This window comes from Chanos chanos, chromosome 4 (genome assembly GCF_902362185.1).
Source record: "Chanos chanos chromosome 4, fChaCha1.1, whole genome shotgun sequence".
Classification (NCBI taxonomy): Eukaryota; Metazoa; Chordata; class Actinopteri; order Gonorynchiformes; family Chanidae; genus Chanos; species Chanos chanos.
This window is the reverse complement of record NC_044498.1, coordinates 47,357,085-47,384,922: the sequence shown is the minus strand read 5'-3', so window position 1 is coordinate 47,384,922 and position 27,838 is coordinate 47,357,085. Positions and strand designations below refer to the sequence as shown.

The window sequence follows — 27,838 nt, the reverse complement described above, 5'->3', positions numbered from 1 at the left end:
CATAGCCAGTTCTATATTAGAGCCTCTGCCAGAGAGGCAGACCCCTCCTTTTTTAAGTGACCAATTGTAAAATCTTCAAGTCATGTCACTAGGCAAGTCTACATCTCGTTGACCAATGAAATTATTCGTGGCCTAGGAGGGCGCAGGGAACTGGAGGTAACAGTGCGCGAACACTCGAGTCCCGGGGAAGTCTATCACGGAGTCACCGTGAAAAACAACATCCGCAAAATGCCGAATAAAACTAAAAAAGAAAAGGTAATGTACTGGTTGCAACTGGAACTCTAAAGAGCGCTCATTTATTCCCCTGAGTCTTACGAGGCCGCTGAAATTCTATTTCAACTGTATTTTCAATTTACCGTGCATATTTGTTGTGTTATTTTCGTAGCTGACCGAGGCCTAGCTAGCTATCAGTGCAAGCTCGTTAGCTAGCTGAGCAGCTATGTCAAACCGCCCTTTCTTTCTTTATAAAATACTCAAAATATTATCCGGTGCATATTTTGTCACTTGTTGATTAAAATTGGCGATATTACTTTACTTTCGTTTTCGTGTCTCATCACCTTTAATAACGGTACATTTTTGATTAAACTGTAATACGAGCTAATTGCTAGTATTATTTTAAATAATTCATTGAGCATTTCAGAACCCGCCTTTCCTGAAAACTTCTTATAATTTGTGTTATCATGAAGATGAACATAACACAGAAATGAATAACAAGTTAAGATGCTACATTTGCTTGTTTGCTGGCTAGCTAACATCTGTCTCAAAGCTTATGTTGGTGCATCAACCTATCCCAATAACGTTACTCACTGACAGCAGAAAGGAAACCATACGCTTAACTTACTGTTGCTGAGAGATTGATTTTGGAAGCTCTAAGCCCAATGAGTTGTTTATTGTATCTTATCATGGTTGTTTTATGCAAAAAACGTGACAATTGTTGCTTACAATTTGGCAGTTTCATTTGAGTGACGTTCCATCAGTTTTTGGTGGTAAATTTTGTGGTTTTGTTGTTTGCATCTGCCGTCTCCTATATTCTTTATATCTGGGAATGCACTCGATTTGAATCCTGCAGGGTACCTAAAACGCACATCATTAATCAATGGAGTCCAAGTACGCAGTGCACAAATTACCTGATAGTGACGTGTCAACTAAGACTTTTCAGCCTGTGTGCAAAGTTGCCAAGGTGTTAATTTAACCGTTATATTTGATTTCAACAGGAGCCAACTAAATCTGCAAAAAGCAGCACAAAAAACAATACGGTCAGCGGTGGAAAGGATACCGGAACTGAAAACTCAGATGAGGTAAATGAATCCCCATAGTTTGAAAAAAAAAAAAAAAAAAGTTGATCCGAACGGATGTAACATAACTCGTAATTTTCATAGTAACACCCCTTATTTTCAAACAGATGTTTTCAAATTATTGTAGTGACAAGCTTCACTGTCTATTTAACTTTAACAGTGTTTTTGAACAGCTGTAATTGATGTTCAGCTCTCGAACAAGAACTCGATATCCTTTATTAAATGTTGCATTTCCGTTTTTCCTGGCTTTGTTAGTTCTCTCTCCACATCACATTGACTTATTCTTTTTTTTTATCAAAATAAGGGTTACTTTCCAAAGTTAAGATGAACAAGTTTGTGTGTTATTTCACTGTAAGTTTTTTTTTTTTTTTTACATGGTGCACCATACCATTGTGTAGCAGTTGTTTGGTAGTCTCGCTTTGTTTAGTTATGGTGTGTGTGTGTCTGCGCTGTATGACTAATAAAATTCGGTAACACTTGTGGAACATTGTGCAGAGGGGCCATTACGCTGCTTGTGTTGGATTAGACTCCAGTGTGTTTTATCAGGAAGGGAGCGGCTGTCTTCTGTGCACAGGCCTCTCTGTATGCAGCACACTGCTCCTGCTTAAGGACTGAGAGTTCTCACGTGTTTACTGCCAATGAAATGCTCCCCCCTCCACTAAGACAGGCGACTGAGTCTGTTTTTCATACATGATGCTTTTGACTTGCGTTCTCTTGTGGGATTTGCCAACAGCTGTTCAAGGACTTAAGAGGGAAATTATCATAGTGTCTTCTTCGGTCTGTGAATGCACAACAAATGAAAGCATCTAACGTCTTTTGTTCCTGTATACTGTCAGGTTTAGGGTCTTTCACCTGCGAAACACATCAAGTGTCAGAAAGAGGTTGAGGTTAACAGATTTCTTATCGGTAAGAGTCCAGAGCCAAGCACATTTGATTTCACAGGTCTGTCATGGAGCAGTTCATTCTGTGTTTTTGTGTGTGTACTCTTATGTGTGTATAAGTTTATGCGAAAGACTTACTATCATAGCATAATATTATTACCAGAAACTGGCAAATCAAGAGTACAGTTAGCGGAGAGTTTTGGCCAGACATGAAGACATGAAGCATGGAGATACAATTGCAACATAATTGCCCTGGCTCCGGTATGGAACCAAATGACCATAACTAGACTTTAAGCGCTCTAATGGTGTTCCCAGATTTAGTAAAATAGACCATGACTTGTTTGCTTAAGATAAGTGTTGCAGAAAGGGCCATGTGTTGAGGATTCAGTAGGCTGCAATGGTGACAGAGAGGTTACTAGGGCACTAAGCAATTGAAAGATAACAGTGTGGGTACAGTGTTTATTACCACCTGTTGTAATGCGCAGTGACCTCACACAAGCTGTTGATAGATATCTGTGGAACTCAAAGATAATGAAGACGTGCCATTTCATGGAAAAATGTTTGAGGCTTTTTAAGTGCACGTCTCCAACTTGCATGCTGGTGTGTTGGCGATATATTCACTTGTTATGAAGATAATTTATTTCTGTCCACAACATGAAATATGCCGTTAATAATATCTGTAGATATGTTGGTCACAGGATACTGTAAAACAGTTGTTTGATGTGAGTGCACTGTTTGCCATAGGGCTGTCATGCCACCGCCGGAGCCAACAAAGCCTTGTCTTTTTTGGGAACTGTGGGGGTTTTTTTTTTCTCTCTCTCTTTCTTTTTTTTGTATCTTTTTTTTTTTTCCTGTAATACAGTCCCAGAAAGTAAAGCAGACTGTTAGTGTGAGGTTTTACTTGTTTCATCACCTCAGTTTTGTGATAAAGCATTTTTATCGTAAGCGTTCTATTAATTGTTCATTACTCTGTTATGAGACCATCAACGCTCCAACAGATTGAGAGCGCCTCAGATACTTTACACGCTGCTTCCTGTCATCAATAACACCAGCTGAACATTAGAGAGCTTGATGTTGCACGGGGTTGAATGTTATTGATTTTTGGTCTATTTTGGGTCTGGCTTCGTCATGCAAACTAGTTCCACGGAGACCAGTTGCGCTGTGCTGGGGACAGGCCCCGACATGTGTCTCACAGGTTCGGGTCAGCAAGACGCTCCTTGACTTTCTTAGTGCTTGTTTTACTGGTTTACATACTGATTGCATACTCGTGATTAGTGAGTGATTACTTCTTGTGTCATTATCGCTCTCAGATGATAAAAAAGACAATTACAGTCGTCTTAAGATATTGGTGCTGATGCTGCTAGAATTAAACAGTTGTAGTGTAAGTGCAACCAGAGATAGTCATTAGCGGTTTTCTTTTTCCTGCAGATGCTGCGAATAGACTACTGCAACAGCCCCCTTCGGCGGTGGCCAAATCAGTTAGATTATCCAGTTCGACATTGATCCTGTGGTCTTGTAAAAGACGGATGATCCGTGATTTGCTTATCAATGTGTGAAGCGCCACCTCCCAACTGGCGATTTGTCGGACGCTCACTCTAGTGGACTGGGATTTGTGCTGTAACCCATTCTGAGTCGCACCGGTTGTCGCTAACACAACCGCTGTAGTCTGGGCTCAGTCAGTCACAGATGTAGACTAGGTGTTTTCTGAGGTTCAGTTTCAAATGCTGCCTTAACAGTGTGTTGACTGCAGTGAAAGAAGATCATGCAGAAGATCGTGATAAATGGTATATTGCTGGACTCCAGTACCCAAATGCCACCGCACAGGAAAGATTCTGAAGCACTGGATGCATGAATAATTTAATCCCAACCATTCCATGCCGTTGTAGATTTCCTCCCATGGTAGACAGGCACTCCATCACTGGAACTCAAAGTTGGCATGGAGAAGTCATAAAAAATTCTCTCATGCATAGTTTGACACTTGGATCTTCTTCAAATAAAAACCAGTCATATGTTCTGGATTATTTTGCCTGAAATAGTTGCTGATGTACTTTAATCCTCACTGTGTGAGGGCCATCGTTATGCATCAGTGGCACAAATAGATTTTTTTCTACACAATTATTGTTGTTCTGTTCTACAATAGACGTTTTTCCTTTTTTTCTCTCTCTCTCTCATCTGGGCTTGTTTTTGGACAGATCTACTTTTGGATAAGTAGCAGCCTTTTAGGCTCTCAATGTCTGCACTAGAACAATGGGCCTCTCTCTTTGGTCCCCTGAATGCTGTTGAATATAAATGAACTGCAAAACCCCATCATCTCTACAGTGTTTCTAATTCAACTTCTTTTTTTCTTTTCTTTTCTGTTTTTTTTTTTTTTTTTTTGGCAAACTCTTCAAAGTCTGTTTGAAACAGGTTGAAACCTAGAGATAGAAATAGAGAGAGTGTGTTTGTCCTGTTCTTATGCAATGCTGGAGCAGCATCTGACCAGAACATTGTGGTAATTGACAAGTCTGCCGTGTGAAATCTCCGTGTTTGTCCGTTCTCATATTACGTGCACATATGTTCCATAGGCGCAGCAGCAAACAGCCAGCAAACGTCCTAGCAACAGTACGCCACCTCCAACTCAGCTCAACAAAATCAAGTATTCAGGAGGGCCCCAGATCGTCAAGAAGGAGAGACGCCAGAGCTCGTCCCGATTCAACCTCAGCAAGAACCGCGAACTGCAGAAACTTCCAGCCCTCAAAGGTAAGACTGATTCTTAGTCATCTCTCTCTCTCTCTCTCTCTCTCTATCTCTTTCTCTCTCTCTCTCGCTCTCGTAACCGACTGTGTCTCTCTCCTCTCTTCGGGTCTTTTCCCTGGTTTCGGTCTACGCATCCCGTCTTTGGATCTCCCTGTCCTGTTCTGTCCTCTCAGCAGACCCTCTCTCTCTTTTCTACTGCGTCTTCACTTAGGTGCAAAAGGTTGACCGTATACGTTTTGCTTGAGCGGGATGACTCCGCTGTGTACGGCATACTTTCTTTCTCAAAGAGTGGGAGGCAGTTATTACATAAACAGTTGGTCTGCAACCTCACATGAACCTCATTGCATCACCGTCGAGTTTGCCGGGTATCAGGGACGGGGCGCGGTAGCAGGTGCAACAAATGTTGCTTCAAAATAGTTGGCAGTCTGAGTGCTGAGAACATCTGCAAAAACAGAAGCGAGATAGTATGACATCACAGTATCTTATATAGAATGCTTGCTCTGACCATCAGTTGCCTAGGATGACTTGGTGTGTAAGAGTTAACTTACCCTATTCCTTTTGCGTCTGTGTAAAGTAGTCATTGCTAATAGATGTTTGGGGGGATTTATTAAAAAAAAAAAAGCAAAATTAGCCAACCATCACAAATTCCTTCACCGCTCGTTATCTAGGACTAACTGCAAAATACTGGAAATTACTTGAACTAATTTATTTGAATTAAACACTATTTCATTATCATTGCAAGTCTTCATGTGTATTAGTCCTTGAGGAATAATGAGTCCTTCACCATCTTGGCCCTGTGTTGAGTGCTGGAGCTCTGTCATTGAGGGTCTCCCCCCTGTTTCACCATACAGAGAGAGGGGGAGAGAGAGAGAGAGAGAGAGAGAGTGAGAGAAAGAGAGAAACCACATGACAGCTCACAGCTAGTAATTGGATCAGCAGTGCAAGTGTCTGCACTAAATAGGACAACGAATCCGCACCACAACAGAGCATGCAGACAGATTAGGCTCTGTCTTCACTTACACACACACACACACACAGATGTGATCCTTTACACTTTCTCTCCTATGGTAAACCTTTTAGTAACCTGTTTATTTCTCACAGTGATTACTGTTGCATTTCTTTGCCTTTGTGTCTTCTGGCACTGACTCACTGAAGTTGGTTAAAATCTGACTATAGACAGAAATGTGTGACTCTCCCCAAGTTCCATAGACACAATACTCCTATTCTTTTGCCCCTTTACTCACCAGTTGGTCATTACTCAGCTGTAGGTTGAAGGTCATTGTCCATTGTATGTGTGGTTTTTTTTTTGTCCATACAATAGGTTTCGTACCACTGAAACCAACTTTTACTGACACTATACGAAGAAGTGTTTTTTTTTTTTGTTTTTTTTTGCTATCAATTTTGAATCACACAACAGAGTGTGTGTTTGTCCGCTGAAACCACAGCAGAAAGACTTAAATAAGCTTACTGCATATTCTGTACTGAGAAGGAAAGTTCAGGCAGTCTACTAGTGTATATGCTGGTGTCTCAACCCTGGTCATGCCCCCACCCCCACTTTCCTAAAGAACCAATTTCCACATGTGATCAACACATTCTACTGGAGCGTCTCTGAATCTGACCCCATGACCCACACGGCAGCTCTGTTCTTAGGGAATGTCAAAGTCGGAATGTCTCGGGGAATGCAGTAAACTGTTTTCAGTGGCCCTGAACTGGCTTTGAAAAAGGGTTGTTTCATAACTTGAATGTACAGTGTTATAGGTGCGTCAAGACATTGAACCAGCCTTTGTATCTCAAAGGACTTTGCAGCCTCTGCAAGCTTATTTCCAAGCTGTGGTAGAACTTGTTGTGCATTAAGGTATTATATCCTTTTTACTGGCCAAAAAACTCTCAGATAAACTCAAATAAAAACTTTAAATGTATGCAAGTCAGGGTTGTTTATAATTCACCATGTACCATTTCTTTTGGTGGCTGAAGCTATGGCGGGAACGTGCCCACTTGTGTGAGGTGTGAAAAGAGATAGGAAAACCAAAAACAGTGACGTCTTTATGTGTTTGTTTATGGTACAGTCAGCAGTGTCTCTCCACCCCTGCATGCTGCTCCTGGTCTGGCACAGATGATGGAGGTCCTCGTGCCAAACAAACAGAGGAAGCCTCAAGGTCTCCCTTTCCTGCTTTTATGTGCAGAGAACTCTAAAAGAGCCACAAGCTCCGTGGTCTGTGTGTGTGTGTGTGTGTGTGTGTGTGTGTGTGTGTGTGTGTGTGTGTGTGTGTGTGTGTGTGTGTGTGCGTGTGAGCGCATGTGGGATTTGATTGTGTTGTATGCTGGTTATCCAAACATTTTTTGCCTTTCAGTTTTTCCTTTGCCACATTGCCAGCTTGGCATGTCCGGCTCTGCCCACCCACGTTCATTCAAACTTGATTCAGGGAAAAACAACTGGGAAAAAAAAAAATCCTGAATATTCTTTTGCTTTACACATAGTGTGTGTGTGTGTGTGTGTGTGTGTGTGTGTGTGTGTGTTGTGGTGCAGAGAGAGAGAGAAGTTTTTTGTTTTTTTGTTTGTTTCTTGACCCTTTGGGACCCTTAAAACTCCAAAACCTGCACTGCACTCTCTGAAATTTCCAGATGTCTAATGGTGTGAATTTTAATTGGATCTCTGGTGTCATAGTCTCGTGTAGATAAAGAGTGTGACTGAGTGAGAATGTTGCCAGAGGGAAATGATGAGAGCAGTTGATAAGGCCCTGGAGGAGAAGGTTGGTCTTATGACAGTCGGACTGTACCGCACAGCTGTGGCCTTGTGCTGTCACTGACTATAGCGTATAACTCAGCACTCCGCTCATTTTCGCACAGTCAAATGACCGCGGCTCTGCCCAAAGGTCTCACACGCTTTCAGTCGCATGTTGTCCGGGCTGCTTTCGTCCTCTGTACGCCTCAAGACTTTACAGAAACCTAGCGGAGTGTAGACCCAACGCAAAAATATTGTTTGGATCCACCCTTAATCTTCATAAGTGGGTCGTTTTGCGGGTTCACGACTATGACGTTTTTTTGTTTTTTTTTCAAGTATATTTTGTGTATTTGTGTGTGTTTGTATAAGGATAATGTTTTTGAATTATTCCAATGTATCGATCGTAACATCAGCCTGGGGTTTGGTCCAGTCTGTGAATATATAATATGTGAATGGCAGAGAGCAATGAGGTCTCTCTAGGGCATGCTGTCACATGCACCATAGCTGCTGCTGTAGTGTGTGTGTACGGGTTGCTGGAGGGAGAGCAGCATGCTAACAGGACTCCAGAGGTCACGTTGGTTAAACGATGGGATAGGTTAGTTAGTTCAGTTAGGTCCATGTCGTTGACAGTTTTGACGCTCTTAGAATTTTAAGGTTTAAAGTGTGACGGGTGACACACAGAAAAGTCGTATCGGTATCAGAAGGTAATTTACTTAAATCCAGCTCATCCACATCAAACCAATTGTTAAGATTGGAAATAGAGCTGCAGGCAGAGGTCAGAAGCATGCGTAGTGATTTCGTGTTACTGTGATCCCTTGTAAGCAGCTTGCATTCCCTTTCGGAAAAGTGGCGGATGTAAGTGGCCAAACCAAGACTCATGAGATTTGCCATATCTCATCTTTTACAAGTTGTCCCCCTGGTGAGACTTACAAGGGCAACAATTTTTTTTGAACCATTAAGGTACATAAAAGCACTCTCCAGGGCATGGCACATTGCGTTCTTGGTAAAGATCTGTGTGTGTGTGTGTATGTGTGTGTCTGAGAGAGAGAGAGAGAGAGACGGAGAGAAAGGCAGAAAGAGGGAGGGAAGGAGGTATCAGGCAGTGCATTTCCAGGGACGCTGTCACACCGCACTTTGATTTGTGGAGAGTGTGACAACACTGAGATAATCAAATAGGCCCCTAGTGAGAAATTTGCCTGTGTGGTGTCAAAGTGTCTGTTTTGTGTCGGCTGAGGCAGGTAAGGCAAGACTCTGCCATGGGTATTAGCCACCATCCCGTAGTTCTTCCTTTTTTTTCTCTGGTATTTTATTTTATTTTATTTTATTTATTTATTTTTCAGAGAGATGTACACACATACAGAAATACATTCCATTTCTAATATAGTTTGACTGTTGGCTTTCAGTGCCAGACACTGTTCCTTTGTTCCTGCTCATGTATCTCCCTTACCAGTCAACCGTCTGCCTTTTGAATTACCTGCAAGCCAATTCAAGCACACATAAGATGTCATGAAGCGCATTCGTTTTTATTTTTGTGCGATTTAAATAGTTGCTGTTGCCTTGGGGTGTTTTGGCAGCTGCCTATCATCCTGACGAACCCGCACCATCTCTCCCCTCTTCTCCATTTGCTCCACCTAGCACATGTGAAACAGTTATTTAAAAGGATTACAAAACATCTCAGGTGGTAAGACTCAGCCTACACTCTCACATCAATTCCAGAAACGTTGCTGTCTTTTTAGCAGTTCTTGTTAACCTAACGACGGTTACTGCTGCTTGCAGTCCTGGGAGAGAACTTGCGATCATTTCAGAAGTCCATTGAAAGTTGAACATTGGATGTCAACTAAGTCAACTAAGTTTGCCTCTCGGGCCTAATCCTGATAAACTGAGATAACTACCGTTTTGTTGTCACCATGAGTGAATTATAGACCCGATACTCCAGCGACAGGGACGGAGGAGGAGGAGTTGGAGCTGCGGCAGTGAAGCTCCACTGTTTGATACACATTCCTCGGAGCTGTCGTCTCTGCCCCAGATTCTGCTCCCTCATTCGCATTCCGTCCCCAGTGTTGCTCAAAAGTGGATCAATCCTCAAAGTCCCCTAGTCTCCTTGCCTTTCACCGCGGTCCTTTTTTGTTCTGATCATGTCTCTTTAACCAAACCCTCGCGATTTTTTTTGTCTTCACTTATACTTTCCTCAAACGCCAGCTCTTTATTCCGTCCCTTTGGAACGCCTGTCAGATTCTGAATGGCAGCGATATTTGCCCAGAGAGATGAACTCAGAAGAGTTTGAACTGTTTAATTTGGTACAAACTGCACCCCTAACCCAAGTCCAGGGATTTGGGATTATGCAATGAAAATGTGTGCTACTGACACAGGCCTGGTACAAAATGTCGTTGTCCATATGTAAAGTCCCTTATCCCATAGACTACAGTGAAGTATGAAATACATTGGGGTGGTTGATATGGCGTGAAGGGAAGAAGTAGCCATGGGTCAGCGTCTTTTTTTCTTATTGTATGTATAGATGTCCTTAACTGAGGCCAGACAGCTGGCTTGTCTTTGATGGAGACAAGATAGCAATGAGAGGCAGTGACAGAGAGTGAATCGTGCAGCCTTTGACGGAGCAGTGTAATTTTCCTCAGGGCTCTGCGGTCCACAAAGGTCTGCACACAACACCAATGATGTTCAAGGCCAAGGTGAGAACCGTGTGTCAGAGTCCGACGGTATAAACGGACTGCTGAAAGAACACGGTTGAAAAACCACAGTGCTGCTGAGCGCTTTGGATAGGTGTCCAGCTGGATCACTCGCGTGTCATGTTTCTGATTCATCAGTAACAGCAGCCTTCGGTCCAAATGAGGAGAAGTTACACATGGTGGAGTTACTGATAGCTGAATGAATATTATTGTAAAATACATATATCCTCTGTCTTTTTTTTTTTTTTCCTCTCTCTTTCACTCACTCTCAGATGCCCCGCCAATGGAACGGGAGGAATTGTTTGTTCAGAAGCTGCGTCAGTGCTGTGTGCTTTTCGACTTTGTTACGGACCCTCTCAGCGATCTCAAATACAAGGAGGTGAAACGAGCCGGCCTCAATGAGATGGTGGAGTACATCACGCACAACCGCGACGTAGTTACCGAATCCATCTACCCCGAGGCTGTCATCATGGTGAGAGAACTCTCACTTCGACATACGTGTGCACCCGCGTTTCTCTATTGTAATCAAATGCACACATTTCACACGCACCCATCACAACCACTTGCACAGATGGAATTTCCTACAGAGGAACATTCAGTGACTGTCAAATTATGTTCCCATATGGTTAGAATGACATAACGGTACCCAGCCTTATGGAGAGAGGACAGTACAATTGAATTGACCAGCAATTAACACATTTGCATTTGTACTCAAACTACTGTACACAACAAACACACACCAGTGTCTAATTACAGTTGTATGTCTAATTACGAAATGACCATCTGCTTTTATTTATTCTCTCCCTCTTGAATTAAGACATCATTTCAAGGGTGTTTCAAAGCAGCAGTGGTTTTTCAGTATTATTGCTGTTGTTGTTGATGTTCATGTTTAAGTAGGTTTTGAGATGCTCCTGTTGTGTACAGTAGTGTCTCTGAAAACAGACAGAAACTCAAAACATTTGCTAAGCGGTCTGTACTGAACAGCCTAGCTCAGTATTTTCAGAGAAAAATGATGATTTAACCATGACAACATCAGTCAAATCGTACTGAATTAGCCCACTGTTAAACGCCAGGCTCCTCCAGTCTTTACTGTGGCTGATGGCAAGACTTCACGACTGTTTTTGATTAACTGATGGAATGCAATGTGTCAACGTTGAAAAAAACGATGTGGATTTTCTTTTATTGGTGTTTTATTGAAATGTCCCGTATTGTTATCCATCATGTGTGTTTTCCTGCGTGTATGTTCGTGCCATCAGTGGAAAATTCACTTTCCTCCGGGTGTCTTAGAGGAAGTCGACTTGCATGTTCGGCCCTTAATATAGTGTCATTGCCATGCTCTCTCTCCCTCTCCCTCTTTTCTTATGCGTGTAGCGAGTTCTGTCTTTCTCTGTCTCCGTCTGCCTACGAACAAACCTTAGTTTCATGCTGATGAGACAACTTGAACTTACTTATCACATGCTCAGGGGAAAAACCCAGCTGATTTAAATGCTTCCTAGACACACACACACACACACACACACACACACACGCTAATCAAAAGCACATGTGTCATATCTTGCCTTTACTGTAACGACTTGTACTTAGCTGATTTGAGAATCATTGCAGGGTTAGGGCCAAATTCGTGTTGAAGGCTGAAGAGGCTACTGTGCCCTCTTGTCAGCTATTAGGGATAATTCCTATTGCTGCCAGTCCCACTGTAAGGCTTTTAAGTCAGATGTCTCTTACACCTGGGGGGCTCTACTTTCCCTGCTCCACTGATGATTGGGAGCTCCCCCCTCCTGTCTCTCTCTCTCTCTCTCCCTCTCTCTCTCTCTCTCTCTCTCTCCCTCTCTTTCTGTTCTCACACAAACGCATACCAGGGAGTGATGGGTAATTAGCCGTCACAAATTATGGCCCAGACACCTGCACTTCCTCTCAGCCATTCCTAATGCTCAGCACAGACCTGCTGTCTCCTATTACCTGCACAAATGCACGCACGCACGCGCACGCGCACACGCACACACAGACACGCGCGGACAGACAAACGGTGGCCTTCTCATGTACCTAGATTTCCTTCACACCAACGTTTCTATTATTCAGCTCCCTTCTGTTTCCATCCTTTCCTCTTTCTCTCTGTCCATTCATGCTGGGTGTATAATACCTGCATTTCCTGTCCTCCCCGCTGTCTAAATGAGGAGCTAGTGGAGTGTGGAGGCGGAAGGAATGGGCTGGGTTGGGGGCGAGGGGGGGGGGGGGGGGGGGGGGGGGGGGGGGGCTTGAACAGCATTGTCTATGGTCTCCCTGCCTCAAGGTCTGAGTAGGCAGCAGCCTGAGACAGCGGCCAAGGGACCGTTGCATCACCTATCGGAGACAGAGAGAGAGAGAGACAGAGGCAGAGAGAGGGAGAGCAGTGGCGCTTTGCCTGTGTCTCACAGCGTGCTGGTGCTGTGCTCCCCCTGGAGCTGCACAGTCTTTTCATCAGGGCTGCCATCGTGTCAAACACCAGAGCAGTGATCGATATCCCCGTCCCTCCAGTTTTAACCGCTACACTAATTAGTATTGAGCAACATTGTTTAGGGAGATGAAAAGATTGGAAAGGTCAGATTAGAAAGAGATCAGAACGCTCAAATGAATGTTAGAGAGCTTTGTAATGTTCCTCTTGCTTTATGACGTATACACTCTATAATGAATTTGATTCGTTCGACTTGTGATTTTATTGATCCTTAAAATATTCGGTGAGCAGTGGCATCACTTTTTGTACTTTATTTCTGTACAAGTGAGTGTAGAAAGCTGGGGGATTTTTGTGGTTTTGTTGGTTAACAGCTGTTCTGTTTGTTAATGGTTGATGGTGGTGTTTGTTGTGCAGTTTTCGGTGAACCTCTTCAGGACTCTGCCTCCTTCGTCCAATCCCACCGGGGCAGAGTTTGATCCAGAGGAGGATGAGCCTACACTAGAAGCAGCCTGGCCTCATCTACAGGTGTGTGGCTTTTTGGTTAACAGAGCCTCCCTTGTGTGCTGTGCTCAATTGCTCCAAACATTTTCACAAGAACAAAGAACAGGGAACAGATGCAATGCGCACACACACACACACACAGTGTTCAAGTAGATCAGATAGTAGCTTAAGTGTCATTTGTGTTTAACAGGAACCAACTTTCTTTCTCAGACTGATCATTTTTAGTGCAGATATTATGTGCAGAGGGGTTAATATATTATTGCCTTAAGTAAAGTTAAGTAAAGATTAGAGATAACTGGAATTGTGATCCAGGATCTGTTTGAATTATCAGTTGAATCCGTAGATAACCCTTCCATATGTTAACACATTGCGTCATTGTTCACCCCCAATGATTTTTTTCCCTCTCTCTCTCTCCCTCCAGCTGGTATACGAGTTCTTCTTACGTTTCTTGGAGTCACCTGACTTCCAGCCTAATATCGCCAAAAAATACATCGACCAAAAGTTTGTACTGTCTGTAAGTATGTCGTCTGTCACTCAGTGAAGCGTCCTCTCAACCCCGACGCAGGGTCAGTTTACTGAAAGGACTCTAGATGTACAGGGTTGCATCTAAAGGCTTTGACAACCTTGCCATCATGCACTGCCGTAACCAGTCCTCGCCTTCACACCTCCTGTAATACACTGAGTAGTTAATGTTGGAGGGGAGATTTTGAGAATAGATCTTGATCCGTTATGCCTGCGAACTCAATATCAGAAGTTAAAAGTGAGTGTCTGAATACGTGTCTCTTCTGAGATGTGAGGTTTATTGCGCTGAACGCTGCTATAGACAGACGAAACCATAAGTTCACATCTGGATCAGGCAGATCATTTTGTTTTTTCTTCAGCCTCATCGTTAATTAATTAGGTGCGTTTCTCCATTTGCCATTGTGTGAATCATTGTTAATAATTGGTTAGTATCATAAGGTGTAGCCTGTGAATCTCATGTCCGGTAACATACGTGATTTTAAAATGGCTGGTTGCCCTGTGTCTGTTCAGCTTCTGGAGCTGTTTGACAGTGAAGACCCGAGAGAGAGAGACTTCCTGAAGACCATTCTTCACCGGATCTACGGGAAGTTCCTGGGCCTCAGGGCGTACATCCGTCGGCAGATCAACAACATATTCTACAGGTTAGCGCGGACACCTGGCCTCGGCTAGCCACTCACCTGTCCTCAGCTCCGCCCACGTGATGTTTTGTGACACAGTTTAACCGCGTATGTCTCGTGATTATTTGATGACCACGAGAAAAGGTGTGCAAATTCTCTCTGTTCATTCAGTATGATTTATAATGCTTTGCTCCGAACATCAGCTCTATGGCACCCCGACCCTGCCCTGTTCATGTTTGTTTTGATGTCCGCGTGTAGTTAGATCCGCGAAATTGCTGAAATCTATCATTTTTTTTCGGAGGGACCAGGTGGTTCCGTGTCCGTCTTTTGCTGAATGCCTTGTGCCCTTTGTGTTGACACTGCAGGTTTATTTACGAGACCGAACACCATAACGGCATCGCTGAGCTCTTAGAGATCTTAGGAAGGTGAGTACACGCTATCTGTGTTGCCGCCGCGGAAGGGAACGTTCTTTTTACTCTCACTCATAAGCGAAGCATGTCAAGGGCCTGTGGGCACATGTGACTCCAGCTATGTGTCTTGTGTCCCCCCCCCCCCTCCAAACCCCTCGCAGCATAATTAATGGCTTTGCCCTGCCACTGAAAGAGGAGCACAAAATGTTCCTGATCCGAGTGTTACTGCCGCTGCACAAAGTGAAGTCCCTTAGCGTCTACCATCCACAGGTACCGTCACATCAACTCTAAGTGCCGCGTAAAGGAAACACACTGTGTACTCTCTGAGACCATGGGTATTGCCAAGCAGTGTTTTTCAGACAACGTTAACTTTAAGTTTATTGTTAGGACGCATTGACTCATGGGGCTTAGTTGAATTACAGCATGTACAGCTTTAAGTTGGCGTGGACTATGCACCATGCGAACACTGTGCAACAGTTTGTAACCAGACCTTGGATATCGCTATGGATAATTCCTTTACGGCTATCAGTGTCAAGTATCCCAAGTGCCGTGTCATTTGTGTCCTGCATTTTATATTTATAGCACGTTGCGTAGATCAGTCAAATGCTGTTTCTTTACGTCTGTGTCACTTCCTGTCTCTGCAGCTGGCGTACTGTGTCGTACAGTTCTTAGAAAAAGACAGCAGCCTTACCGAGCCAGTAAGTCGGATATTCAGCTTCTGTGATTAACATTTGGCAACAATGTCTGGGGAAAACTACCCTACTAAGTCCATTTCATTTGTATCAGGATTCCCTCTTTTGAAAATTACTGTGAACATTTTTGTGATCATTTCTGGAACGAAGTACTGACATTGTCCTGGCGCCATACATTAATTGTAAACAGAGTAGAATCTTTGTCTTCGTTAAAAATGATTTCGCTCAGTTGTAACCTGTGTGTTTGGCTCTCCTTTGTTCTCCACATTATTCTCCATGCTGTCTCTGTCTCCTAACCTTCTCTATCTCTCTTTCTCTCTCTCTCTCCCTCTCTTGCTCTCTCACTCTCTCTTGCTCTCTCTCTCTCTCTCTCTCTCTCTCTCTCTCTCTCTCTCTCTCTCAGGTCATCACGGGTCTGCTGAAGTTCTGGCCTAAGACCCACAGCCCAAAGGAGGTGATGTTCCTTAACGAACTGGAGGAGATCCTGGATGTCATAGAGCCTTCTGAGTTTGTCAAGATCATGGAACCTCTCTTCAGACAACTGGCTAAGTGTGTCTCCAGTCCACACTTTCAGGTATGGGCCCATGCAACTTCCTTTGACTACTCTGTTGTTTCTCTTCTGTATCAGTTGTTAACTATCATTTATCCACTCAATGTGCCCTGTTGAAGTGATGGGGCAGGAGACCTGGTCTTAAACCATGAGTATAATCATAATATTTAATACTGTCACGACAGAACTGAATACAGGCAATTCCCCTAGCCATACAAACATTCATTATATATAGCTTGTTGAAATTTGCAGTCTGCTTTTCTGAAGAAAATACATGTTAGTCTGTTGCGTTCAAAAGAAGGAGAAGGGCTTAAAATTTCCCCAGGTTGTATTCTGACAAAACTGAAATGAACAGCATGTGATTAAATTCTTTTAAGTGTTTGACTATGATGGCTAACCCTTCTCATGTCAGACTGCTAGCCTAACCCAGTGATTCTCAGTCCTGCTCCTGGGGGGCCCCTGCTCTGCATATCTTCTATCTATCCTTGCTCTGAACACACCTGATTAGTGTGATTAATATGCTCTTGATTAAATCAAGTGTGCTCAGCCAATCAAAAGTGTCACTGATGAGTTCAGCCACGTAGGTGGAGCAGGGACAGATGAAAAACGTGCAGAGCGGGGGTCACCCAGGAGCAGGATTGAGAAACACTGGCCGAACCAGCCCGTGTTAGGACCAGTCCAAGTTTGATCGTTAGCCTGGCTCCCAGTTGACTAAAATGTGTTTTTCTGCCTCCAGGTGGCTGAACGGGCTCTGTACTACTGGAACAATGAGTACATCATGAGTCTGATCAGCGACAATGCAGCCAAGATCCTCCCGATCATGTTTCCTGCTCTCTACAAGAACTCTAAGAGCCACTGGAACAAGTACGGTACCCGTCTGGACTAAATTGCAACCACAAGACAATAATTTAGAGTACTCTCACTAGCACAGTTCCCCCCCCTCCCCTCTGCCTGGAGTGATTAAACGTGGCCGTTCTGGGCCATCCAGATTTCAAGATTAATATAATGTCCCCTTTTTTTTTCACCCAAAATACATAGCCAAATGTTGATCCCCACAGAGGAGTAGGTGATTTAGGAAAGTTATTGGTTAGAGCCCTAATAGCGTTCTCGTGTTCTTACCCTCCTCCCCGCAGGACGATCCACGGGCTGATCTATAACGCTCTTAAGCTCTTCATGGAGATGAACCAGAAGCTGTTTGATGACTGCACCCAGCAGTACAAAGCTGAGAAGCAGAAGTGAGTGAGAAAGACTGAGAGAGATGAAGGATCAAAACAAAGGAGGGAAAGAGAGAGAGAGAGAGAGAGAGAGAGAGAGAGAGAGAGAGAGAGTGGGAGGAAGGCCACTGGAAAGAACAAATGTGTGTTATTAAAGAAATGTACTTAGAGAGATGAGTAAATGTTTCCATTCAGTGTTGTTGGGAGAGACAGCGGATTAATGCGTTGGTACCGGAACTGCGGACTAAGCACTCAGGATTTCCAGAGAGACCAGCTTATACCTTTGTGTGGACGGTGTACCAAAAGAACAGCCAGCCCTGACACAGCATGTTCCGGTTCTGTTTATTTCAGAGAGAAGTACAAACTGAAGGAGCGAGAAGAGATCTGGCATAAAATAGAGGAGCTAGCGAGACAGAATCCCCAGGTACCCTTGCAGAAACAGACACATACATGCCAACGCACACACCAACGCACAAACACACACACACACACACACACACACACGCAAACACACTTACTACTCATTGTTAACATAATGGTGGTCTGAGGCCAGCAGGAAATCTTGTACAGATTACGGATAATTCACATTATCGTTGCTGAAGACCACATCAATTTGTGTGAGTTTACTTTTTAAAATGAAATTGTATGATTTTGACATGAACAAATGCATCTGTTTTCATCTTCTGTCAAATGAGACACCCCATAATATGAAAATACCAGTGTGGCTGAAGTTTAGATATTAGCCACTTAATGAGTTTTGTGAGAAACACTTCATAAGTAGCAGTTTTTCTAATGCGAGATGCTAGAGATGAAAATCTTTTATTTTAATCTGTCATGCTTTAATTAATTGTGCCTCCATTTCAGACAAATCTAATTATCACCAGTCATCTCTTGTGACTCATCATTCGCTCCCGGGCCATATACTTAGAAATGAATCTTGATTTTAATTAAAATGTGTGTGTGTGTATGTGCTCTTCTCAGATTACGAAGGTCCACCCTCATCTCCGACCCAGTGTCCCCCAAGATGAGGTCAGTTTCTCGTCTCATTGAACCGATTTAATGTTTCAGAATGTTGGCAGCAGTGTTGGTGCCGTTGTCTGTGGATGTGTAGAGAGATGTTTATGAAACCAGGGGGTGGAGTGTAGTGTCAGGTGACTGATGCAGAGTTGTCGTGTTGTTTTGTGTCCAGTATATGGTATATAATGAGAGTTCAGGAGGGATGGCCCTGTATTCAATGGAGACGGAGACCCCCACAGCTGAGGATATCCAACTGCTGAAAAAGACTGTGGAGACAGAGGCTTCACAAGTCAGTACTCTCTCACACTCACACACACACACACACATATATGCGTGCGCACACGAACATGTACAACCTCTATACAAATACACTATACACTTTGAAGACTTAAGAATACGCAGATGCACATACTCGGTAGTCAATAATGATAATGTAAGACAAGCCTCAGCCAGCATTCTGAAGGCCTTCTCATCACCGTCTCTCCGCATTTGACATGACTCAGGACTGCACGCCCAAATATACACATTTGTTTTGGAGTATCTGAGCGTGTTTTTTTTTTTTTCTTTTTCACCACGCAGGGGATGAAGGACATAAAGAAAGACAAGGTGTTGATGAGGCGAAAGTCTGAGCTACCGCAGGATGTGTACACTATAAAGGCCCTGGAGGCCCACAAGCGGGCGGAGGAGTACCTGACGGCCAATCAGGAAGCCCTCTGACCGGGGAGCACCGTCACTCTCTCCACCTTCACACCTAAAGTCTCCTCCTTCTCGTCTACGTCCCAAAACGTTGCCTGCTGTAAAACCCCACCCTCTTCCTCCTCCTCCTCCTCCATGTCCTCCTTTCCTCCTCCCTCTCTGCCTTTTCTTCTCCTAAACCTCTTTTCCTCCCTTAGTCCCTCTGGAGAGCCCTGTCTGCAGAAACCTGGCCAACACAGAGAGCAGGAAAAAAAAAAAAAAAAAAAGCTCCTACTCGCTGTCTTTCTTCCTTCATACCCACACACACACATGCACCCGTTTGTTTAAGAAGAGGTGCTTCAGTGATGGTCAAGCTAAGCTGGGGCAACCTATTGGCTGCTTAACCACAATACGAACGTCACAAAACTAAAGGTTTACACTTAATTGGAGCGTTTTTTTTTTTTTGTTGTTGTCGTTGTTGTTCAGTGCTCTTTTATTTTGCCCTTTCCCTTTGCTCTGTTTTGTCTTCACGTTCCTTTTCTCACTTTTCTTGTTGTGTCATGTTTTCTTTACTCATCAGCTTTACCCATCCGGGTTTGCTCTGTCATAACTGAAGGGTCCATACCAAACTCTATAGCTCACTCTGCCACGCTACTGCTTGTGGACTGAGCAGAACACGTATGAGATCATTGAGAGTGAGGGAACATACCTGATCTGTATCAGAACGTCGCAGGAACGTTTCAGCAACATCTACATGATGTTAGCAATGGTTTCGTTGTCCATTCATCTTGGAGCTGCTATAAGACACAGGAAATGCCAGGCTCAGGCAATAGTAGTGACGTATTCAATGCCACACTTTTCCAGGGGTAATCTTTTCAAAAGCTGTAATATTTGGAAATAAGAAGAACATGTTATACCTGTACACCCTCAGATGACTTTTGTAGATGCAAGTCGCTCCCTCAGAGTAGTACTGCTACGGTTAACGTTAACGTCAACGTTCCCTCAAGAATGTCCAGAACGAGGCATACCCACTTGTCCTGTTTACCTTTAAGTTGTCCTTAAGTCGGGACATTTGAGCATCAAATGGACGCCACATAATAAAGCACTTCTACTACAACGGTAACAGACACAGTGTTGAGTTGTAGAGAAACTAGCATTGTAAGCTCAAACGTGACAGCCTGCGTCGACAGTGTATCAGTCTTAGCGCTACAGACCTGCCACGTGCGTTAGCATGAAACAGCTGTTTTCAGAATGAGACTGCTGCATGAATTTTACACTTGACGTGGCCCGATGGGATTTAAGCTGAGGACCTTTGTGTTTGTGATGACAGTAAAGACGGTAAACGTAGGGTTTTCCTGATTGTCAACCTTCAGTTTACGTTAAGACCATGCATTGTTCCCTTGCAGCCCATTAGTCTGCTCTAAGGCTGTTTTGTGAAAGTAATCACCACTTGACCTTATTCTCAACCGAAGCATTAAGAATCGCGAATAGTAATTTTACTTTAGGACTATTTCTCGAGGGTTGTTGTTGTTGTTGTTTGTTTTGTTCTGTTTTTTTTGTAATCCTTAAATTATACAGGCATTTGGCCCTTATTGCATGGTGTAATGCACCACATTCATCTGGGAAAAGTGAAGTTTTTCCATGTTTTCTCCTCCCCAAACGAGAACTCCGCAGCCCCTGACAGAAGGCCTGCCACGAGACTCTGCCTACCTGTCGGTCCCAGGACATGTACTGTGTTTGTTTTCATACTTACGTTAAAGTGTTTGTTTGTTATTATCCTTGATGTGAAACTGTTATCGAGGTCCCGTAAAAATCACAGTATCCCTTTAAATCACAATCTTGATGCCACTTTTCGGGCTTTTTTTGTAACATGTCTTGTTTTCTATGTTTTTGTTTTGATTTGAAAAAAAAAAAATCAAGAGGAAAAAAAAAACAAACCCCTTCCTTTCCTCCAAGCTCTCTCATTGGAAAGGATATGGTTAATGCAGTGCACATGTAGGGAATCTCTACAAGCGATCTCCTTTGCTCCCGCCCTCCCCTCCCTCAAAACCTCGCTTGATTTAACACGTCCTTGACATAGATTGTGCTCTTTTTTGTTGAAGCGCCTAAGCAATATTTTTAGAAATAAAAAAAGAATGGAGAAAAAAAAAAAATCATGCACTTGTAAGGTGTATGGTCAAGCGCTATACAATCCTCCTAATAGGACTATATACAGACGAAGAAGAAGAAGAAGAAGAAAAAAAAAGATAAACATGCATTATTATTCAGGCTCATTATATGGGAAATGGACAGCCTGCAGTTAATGTTGCAAATATTTGTGTACTGTATATTGTAATGTATATTGCTTAGGGTTGCACTCCCTTGCCGACTCCTCTAGTATACCCTCTTCCTCCTCTGTCTCTCTATCTCTCTCTCTCTCTCTCTCTCTCTCTTCAGAGACCACTCCACCAACTTTCCGTCTTTTTGTTTATTTTAGCCCTTCAGCCCCGTTGCACGATATCTCTCCCACCTTTTTCTCCGTCGTGAAGCTTTTGTCTCAGACCTTCTGTCAATCTCTCTTATCATTCCAAATGGAGGGGAACGCTCGCTCCTCAAAGAGGCTGCTGGACAATTTGACCACTCTCACTCTCGTGTTTAGCTTAAAACTCATTTGGCTGTCCGCTTTAATGGAGTGTATCTGAATGTCTGTATATTGACAGCTTGTCAAAGGCAGTTAGACCTTTTTACCTGGGTACAAATGTAACTGACCTGAGAAGTGTTATTTAACTGCAAGTACCTTTTTTTTTTCCTCTCTGGATATGTGAATGCACAGGTTAGACGATACACTTCATATAAAGTGCTTTCAAGCGGTTCGTAAACAGTAAAAATTTTCAAATGTCCTGGCCTGGTCGTATTTGCACAGTGCTTTTCAGTATACGTTTACTGATGGGAAATAGACAATCTTGGATCATTTTGTATGATCTTGAGAACACTACGTAGAGAACAAACACGCACACACACACATTATATACATACATACATATATGATGTATGTATGTGTGTGTGTCATATTTGATTTTGATTTCTTGTATTACTGATGTGTTATAGGCACATTCATTTGTTTCAGTGCATCTCTGCCAATCCATTTTCTGGAAACAGTATTTCTGTCATTTTCGTTTATGTGTGTGTGTGTGTAAGAATACATTACATATATACACACACACACTCACACTTCACAGAAACAAAAGAGAACTTTTGAACTTGCCAAAGTAATCAGGTGCTTGATAATAACCCACTGGACTAACCTCTAGCTGAAAAGACAACATTCCAGAAGCATTGCATTGCATTGCTGCAGGACACAGCCAGTGTCTTGGCTCCCTGTATAAAGACAATGTTAGGACTAGACTTACTGAATAGGGTTCAAATTGTTCAGCAGCCTAACACAAAGTAGAGGGATGTATGAAAGGGTCTCTCCACACACTGTCCTCCTCTCCCTTCTCCCCTACTCAGTCCTAACACTAATCTTAAGCTGCTTTCCAGGTCATATGTACATATGTTGTACTTTAATTAGGTAGAGCATTACATAGTATGAAAGTCATATTTTGTACAGATGTTCATGTATGTACAGAACAAAATAAAGTCAAAAACAAAACAGAGAAATAAAAGTCACAACTGGTGATTTTTTTTTTTTCCAAGCTTTGTGGAATACTGTACAAAAGCGTTAACCTTTGCTTTATGTGGGTACATAAAAACTAAGGTTAAGACTACTTGAATTGTTAGGTTAACAGGGGCAATTGGCTTGGTCACTGAAAAGTCACATGACATAGAAGACTAAAACTTACGCGCTTCTTCATTTGACAGACATCTACATATACAAATCATGGATCATTCTTTGCAGTAAAAACCAAAAGCTGCAGTTTGAAAATTGACAAAAAAAAAAAAAAAATCATTATGACTAATCAGATTTACATATTGAGAGAAAGGGAGCGAGAGAGTAGTGTGTACAATTATCCAATTATCTTGACGATTTTCTGAAAACAAAAAACAAAACAGAGCAAGTGCTTGGAATCAAACCATTCAAACCCCATAGGAAGCCACTGCCTCCGTCTCGCATGAAGTCAGCGTGATATTATAATCTCATCAGAATTTCATACAACAGAATATAATGCCCTTGTCTGAAAGGACTAAAAGACAATTTAGAAGTTTCTTTACTGTTACTTTTGACCATTTTGAAATTTTAGCTTTTAAAACTCCATACCACATTCCCCGACCACGGCCTAAGATAATAAAGGTGCTTCTTTTCAATCGCTTCACGCACTCACATTCTAGCACAACATACAGCAAGATCATATTTAAATATTGTATCCCCCACATTTAGTCTGCTGTGTGTATGTGCCAGGCTCTTGATAAAGTATAACCAAAAATGAGTGTCAGCTGATGATAGTGATGATGGTTTGAGATGAAGGCTTATTATGTGCAGTTTCACTTGTGCTCTAGTCTTAGGCTTGCAGAGCTTTGTCTGGACTGGAGGGTCTGTTGGACCATATCTTTCCATTGGTCATCTGAGATCTCTCTAGCCCAGGCTGGAATACCCAGTGTGGGAAAGTTCACCGCTGCCATGGTCCTTTTCACCAGTTCCACGTGGTCTGTGAGACAGTCAACAGTGCATTAAGCACACAAAATGACACCTGAGATGACTTCATCCAAGATTCAAAAGACCTACAGAGTAACATGCTGCAAATGCAACCAGTTAAAACCTTCATAGGTTCAGTAATATTTTAATACAAACTTAGATGTGAGCACATCAACGCAAGGGTAAAATATTCTTGGGAGAGTATATGGCACAGTTAAGAACACACATGCATAAGATCTACTTTGTGCCTTCTTTAAGGGAATGCAATCACCAGAGGCTGGCCAAAGCTTGTCTAGGGAGCTCCATCTTTACAAGATGAATGGCTCTTCGGAGTTTGATGACATCATCATTTAAGAGAAGTTCTCCTGCTCACCTGCATCCATAGGGATGGACGCATGACTCCTCCGTGCAGCAGCACCTTCAGGATCCTCCTCTTCATCACTGTCTGGAGGAGGAGGCTGGGGCAGGAACAGACCTAGAGCCTGGATAGGAGCCCACCAGTGTCAACAAAACACATGATCTCCACTCAAAACGGTTCACGTTTTGAACCTAATGCATTAAAACACAACCTCATACGCGTTTGCTTGCGACCATGTCGGCATGAATAACTTAAAGATCTTTTTAAGCAGCTTCTATCTGCAACCTTTACTAAATGTTCCAATAGGAGGTGACATGGGTCAGGAGATGACATGGGTCATTCACGTGCCATTATCTATCATGTACATAAATGACTCACTTTACCTCTATTCTATCCTGGACCTCTTGAAGTTGTTCAGCATGCGTGCCCGGCTCTTCAGATTGGTCTGCTTGCATGGAATTCGTGAGCCCGTCAGGGTCCTGATTCAACGGCTGATAGTAATAACCGGCATTATCCTCGTCTTCGTCTCCTGCGCCTCCTTCATCTTCCTCCATATCCTCGCCACTCCACTCTTCAGCCACCGCTGTTTCTGACGGTCGGTCCTGTCCCAGCTCCTCCTCGGAGTTCGGTAAGATTCTCTCTGGACCCATTTCTCGGGCCCTCTCCACTTCCATCCACGGGCTCAGGGCTCCGGCAGCAGGCTTGTCCAAGGAAAATAATGGGTTTGCTTAAGTTATTCTGGCTAAATGTATAATTCAGTTCGAAAGGCTTTCATTTCAATGTATAAACAAGAATGAACTAATCAGAAAAAGCAATGATGTTAATGGTCAACTGTCCAATTGCCTTGTTAGCAAATAACTAGCTAGTTCCTAGTGTCATATAAATGCAGTCCTGTTTGCCAACCTCGGCAGTCTCCCCTCATGCCCCCTGTACAGTGCATATGCGTGTGGAAAGTGAATCAGTGAATGACGATGCCAATAAAGACCTTTACTCTTCTTACCTTTGTTTTGTTAATTTCACTGACGTTATGCTAGAGAAGACGAAACGAAATAACTTAGGTGAACACAGCCGCAGAAATTAATTTCCAAGATGGCTGCCGAGGTATGATATTTCAAAATACTAGTCCAGTTAGCGGACTCTCTTTGGCAAGGTTGCGGAACATTTTCGAGCGTTCTTTCAGCATTGGAACTGTAGTGCTGGCTAAAGTATTTGATCTAAAAAGCGTGTACAGTAATCCTTAATTTACACTGGGTGTCTGTCAAATGCTGTACTGAATTTGAAATATTAATGCTCACCAATAACGTTTTGCCCCTATTTGAATGACTTTTGGGTATAGCTCATTTTCACTCGTTATGCTTCACCCACAGTTATAGTCTGTGCAACAAGTCCTAGAAATATTTTAAATATTTATTAATCTTATGGGTAAGTGAATGTCTTTTTAAAAAAAAAAAAAAAAAAAAGCCTGACTGTCATTCAAATGGGAGACAGAGGAAGAGATTTATTCTACTTGGCGTATTGGTCGTCTTTTTTTCTTGCTGGCACTGCAAGAAAAACAACACAAACGCCTAGAATTCAGTACTGTGGACTATTTACAAAAATACACGTATAAAGACTATTTTAGTGAAGAAAAAAAAAACACTCCATGTTCCGTCACTGCCGTTTCTAAGGTTGCTTAATGTTTCACGTAGAGGTTGACGGAACAATTTGCTTCCCGTGTTGAGCAAATACTGGAAGGAGACGTAATCGTGCGTCGTGCTACGTCGAAACTTTTTGCGCCAACTATAGGTCAATACCGTAGACGTTCTATGTAGATTTCTATATTATTCCGTTATAATTCTTTGGTCTGTACTTTTGAGTACGACGACGAAAATGCCTACAGTGTAATGTAAAGTAAAACATTAAAAATTGCAAAACATTACGTACGATGACATAATATTCTAACTTGTGAAAACTAGTCCCCCGCCCCTTTGCTGTCACTGACTGACACAGATAGATGTTGGCTACCTTCAGTCTGCTAGTACCTCCCAAAGGAAGAAGAAACACATGGTTTGAAGGCGGGAGTTGCTGGTGAATAGTACAGCCGAACTGTATATGAGTTTTGTGTCGCAGACAGTACTGCGGGTCTAATTTTATTAGCCATAGTTACTGTTTCATTAAATTCAAACAAAGACCTTGACTTCACCAATATTAGACACTTAAAGCAATGCATATATATTTTTGTGGGAGCATTCGTGGTGGAAGACAGGATGTGGCTATATATCAGAAGATTGTAAAGCTATTGCAAAAATATGGCGCAGTTTTGACCGAACATGTTAGCAGTAGCGAGCTCACAGAGAAGGGTAATTATACCTACATATATATTTTCATGCACAGATTATTGCGAATGTAACTGTTCCCGAGGTTAAAAAAAACTACCATTTTCGACTTCGGATTCGGATTCCCTCTGGTTAATAGCTAGCTCATATTGTGCGCAACAGTATTTCAAAGGTTCTTTGTCAGTGCTTTTTTTGTTTCTTGCTAAATATGCACTTTGCCCAGGTGAAGATGTGGTGCTGAAGGGGGACAAGGACATCCATGATCGGGACATGGAGTGGCTTTCTATGTCAGACGGTAAGGACAATGTTAACTAACGTTGACGAAAATGTAAATTTGCGTGAAAAGTGTCACGTTTTTCCACGAAGTAGCTCAAGTACTTTCCACGTAAAAAGCCAGCAGCCAGTCGAGGTTAACGATCATTAAAAAGTCATTAAATACATCCCTGCATACGTACCGAGCTGCGTTCACAACAGTCTGTGTCATGCTGATGTGTTGCACATCGTTGCTCGGATAGCACTCCATGAACGTCTGGTGACCAGTATGTTCTGCTAATACCACTGAAGTTTCAACACAAGATGTTTTATCCGCGAGATGACGTCAGCAAAACTACCTGATTGTAAGTGCTCAGGGAACTCCCTCCCGTTAAAGTTGTTTTTTTTTTCTAACAGTGATCGTTGCCGAGGTGACGCAGCCATCCTTAGGAGTAGGCTATGAACTGGGACGAGCAGTGGCCATGAAGAAGAAGGTCCTCTGCATTTTCCGGCCTTCATCCGGTAGAGGTATGACATGGTTCTATTCATTCCTTTGACGTCACACGTGTCCACAGACTGAACACTACCAGTTTGACGTGATGTCCAGTTCCATCGGCCTGTGCCTATGGCATTCCTTCTTTGTCTTTGTCATCAGCTCTAGACTTTCTAAAAGCCGTGTAGAGTTTTTAAACTGTAAGCTGTACATGTAAATTGTCAATTTATTACCCCCCTTAACCTGACAAATATTGTTGCCCCCACTCTAGTGCTGTCTGCCATGATAAGAGGGGCTGATGATGGATCTCTCTTCCGTGTTTTGGACTACCGTGAGGATGAGGTTGAGCAGATCCTGGAGAAATACTTTGATGAACTGGTGAAGAACTGAAGAGAGACCTGTCCAGCTGCTATGCATCTGTCCTAATGCTGTTGCTGGTCATGACTTCTTCTGCATTTAGTGCAGTCAGTCTGCTAGATTGATTCCACAGTATTTTAACATTCCTGTGCAAGCTCAGCATGTTTCGAATGAGAGTGTATTTTTTTTGGTTGAATAAATATTTTTTTAAAATGGGCATGTAATTGTGCAGTGTGTTCCTGTAATTGTAAGGGGTATGTATGGAGTACAACAGGGAAATAAAGACAATATTTCAATATTAAATGTATTTAGGTTTACATTTCTGTAGTCATTCATTTGTTTAGCTCAGGTGGAAGAAATGAAACTTAAAAGCAGAAGATGAATGTAAATCGCATAGTACCAAACTTTTTTTCTCCGGTTTGTCCTACATCACTAAGTAGTTGGTTGTATGAATGTTTTAAACCAGAAGCAGCTCTGAGTTACATACGATGGACAAAAAGCACA

The 27,838-nt window shown here is 42.8% G+C and overlaps 3 protein-coding genes across 3 annotated transcripts; 2 read left to right on the top strand and 1 right to left on the bottom strand.

Annotated features, from left to right (window-relative positions):
• Window positions 1-188: 188 nt before the first annotated feature.
• On the top strand, window positions 189-19,389 carry ppp2r5d (protein phosphatase 2, regulatory subunit B', delta). The gene is made up of 17 exons (XM_030770407.1): window positions 189-255; window positions 1,215-1,298; window positions 4,741-4,915; window positions 10,591-10,790; window positions 13,164-13,274; window positions 13,672-13,764; window positions 14,283-14,413; window positions 14,755-14,814; window positions 14,961-15,069; window positions 15,444-15,497; window positions 15,895-16,065; window positions 16,778-16,905; window positions 17,175-17,276; window positions 17,607-17,679; window positions 18,237-18,284; window positions 18,445-18,561; window positions 18,852-19,389. Exons 1-17 carry the CDS (start codon window positions 229-231, stop codon window positions 18,987-18,989), a joined length of 1,821 nt encoding a protein of 606 aa, XP_030626267.1. The 5' UTR covers window positions 189-228; the 3' UTR covers window positions 18,990-19,389.
• A 3,097-nt stretch (window positions 19,390-22,486) lies between these two features.
• On the bottom strand, window positions 22,487-24,990 carry mea1 (male-enhanced antigen 1). Its single transcript, XM_030772763.1, has 4 exons — window positions 24,918-24,990; window positions 24,301-24,618; window positions 23,933-24,041; window positions 22,487-23,572 (listed from the first exon to the last, which is right to left on the bottom strand). Exons 2-4 carry the CDS (start codon window positions 24,589-24,591, stop codon window positions 23,409-23,411), a joined length of 564 nt encoding a protein of 187 aa, XP_030628623.1. The 5' UTR covers window positions 24,592-24,618; window positions 24,918-24,990; the 3' UTR covers window positions 22,487-23,408.
• A 975-nt stretch (window positions 24,991-25,965) lies between these two features.
• Window positions 25,966-27,550, top strand: dnph1 (2'-deoxynucleoside 5'-phosphate N-hydrolase 1). Its single transcript, XM_030771837.1, has 4 exons — window positions 25,966-26,256; window positions 26,456-26,527; window positions 26,902-27,012; window positions 27,249-27,550. Exons 1-4 carry the CDS (start codon window positions 26,121-26,123, stop codon window positions 27,365-27,367), a joined length of 438 nt encoding a protein of 145 aa, XP_030627697.1. The 5' UTR covers window positions 25,966-26,120; the 3' UTR covers window positions 27,368-27,550.
• Window positions 27,551-27,838: the final 288 nt, after the last annotated feature.

Excerpts from the sequence above, each read along its gene's own strand:
- mea1 (XM_030772763.1), bottom strand. The coding sequence starts at position 24,591 with ATGGAAGTGGAGAGGGCCCGAGAAATGGGTCCAGAGAGAATCTTACCG. Across the intron at positions 24,042-24,300 it reads AGGTCCAGGATAGAATAGAG|GCTCTAGGTCTGTTCCTGCC; the intron begins GTAAAGTGAGTC and ends GCTCCTATCCAG. Across the intron at positions 23,573-23,932 it reads GTCCATCCCTATGGATGCAG|ACCACGTGGAACTGGTGAAA; the intron begins GTGAGCAGGAGA and ends ACTGTCTCACAG.
- ppp2r5d (XM_030770407.1), top strand. The coding sequence starts at position 229 with ATGCCGAATAAAACTAAAAAAGAAAAG. Across the intron at positions 14,414-14,754 it reads ATCAACAACATATTCTACAG|GTTTATTTACGAGACCGAAC; the intron begins GTTAGCGCGGAC and ends TTGACACTGCAG. Across the intron at positions 15,498-15,894 it reads ACAGCAGCCTTACCGAGCCA|GTCATCACGGGTCTGCTGAA; the intron begins GTAAGTCGGATA and ends TCTCTCTCTCAG.
- dnph1 (XM_030771837.1), top strand. The coding sequence starts at position 26,121 with ATGCATATATATTTTTGTGGGAGCATTCGTGGTGGAAGACAGGATGTG. Across the intron at positions 26,257-26,455 it reads TAGCGAGCTCACAGAGAAGG|GTGAAGATGTGGTGCTGAAG; the intron begins GTAATTATACCT and ends CACTTTGCCCAG. Across the intron at positions 27,013-27,248 it reads CCGGCCTTCATCCGGTAGAG|TGCTGTCTGCCATGATAAGA; the intron begins GTATGACATGGT and ends CCCCCACTCTAG.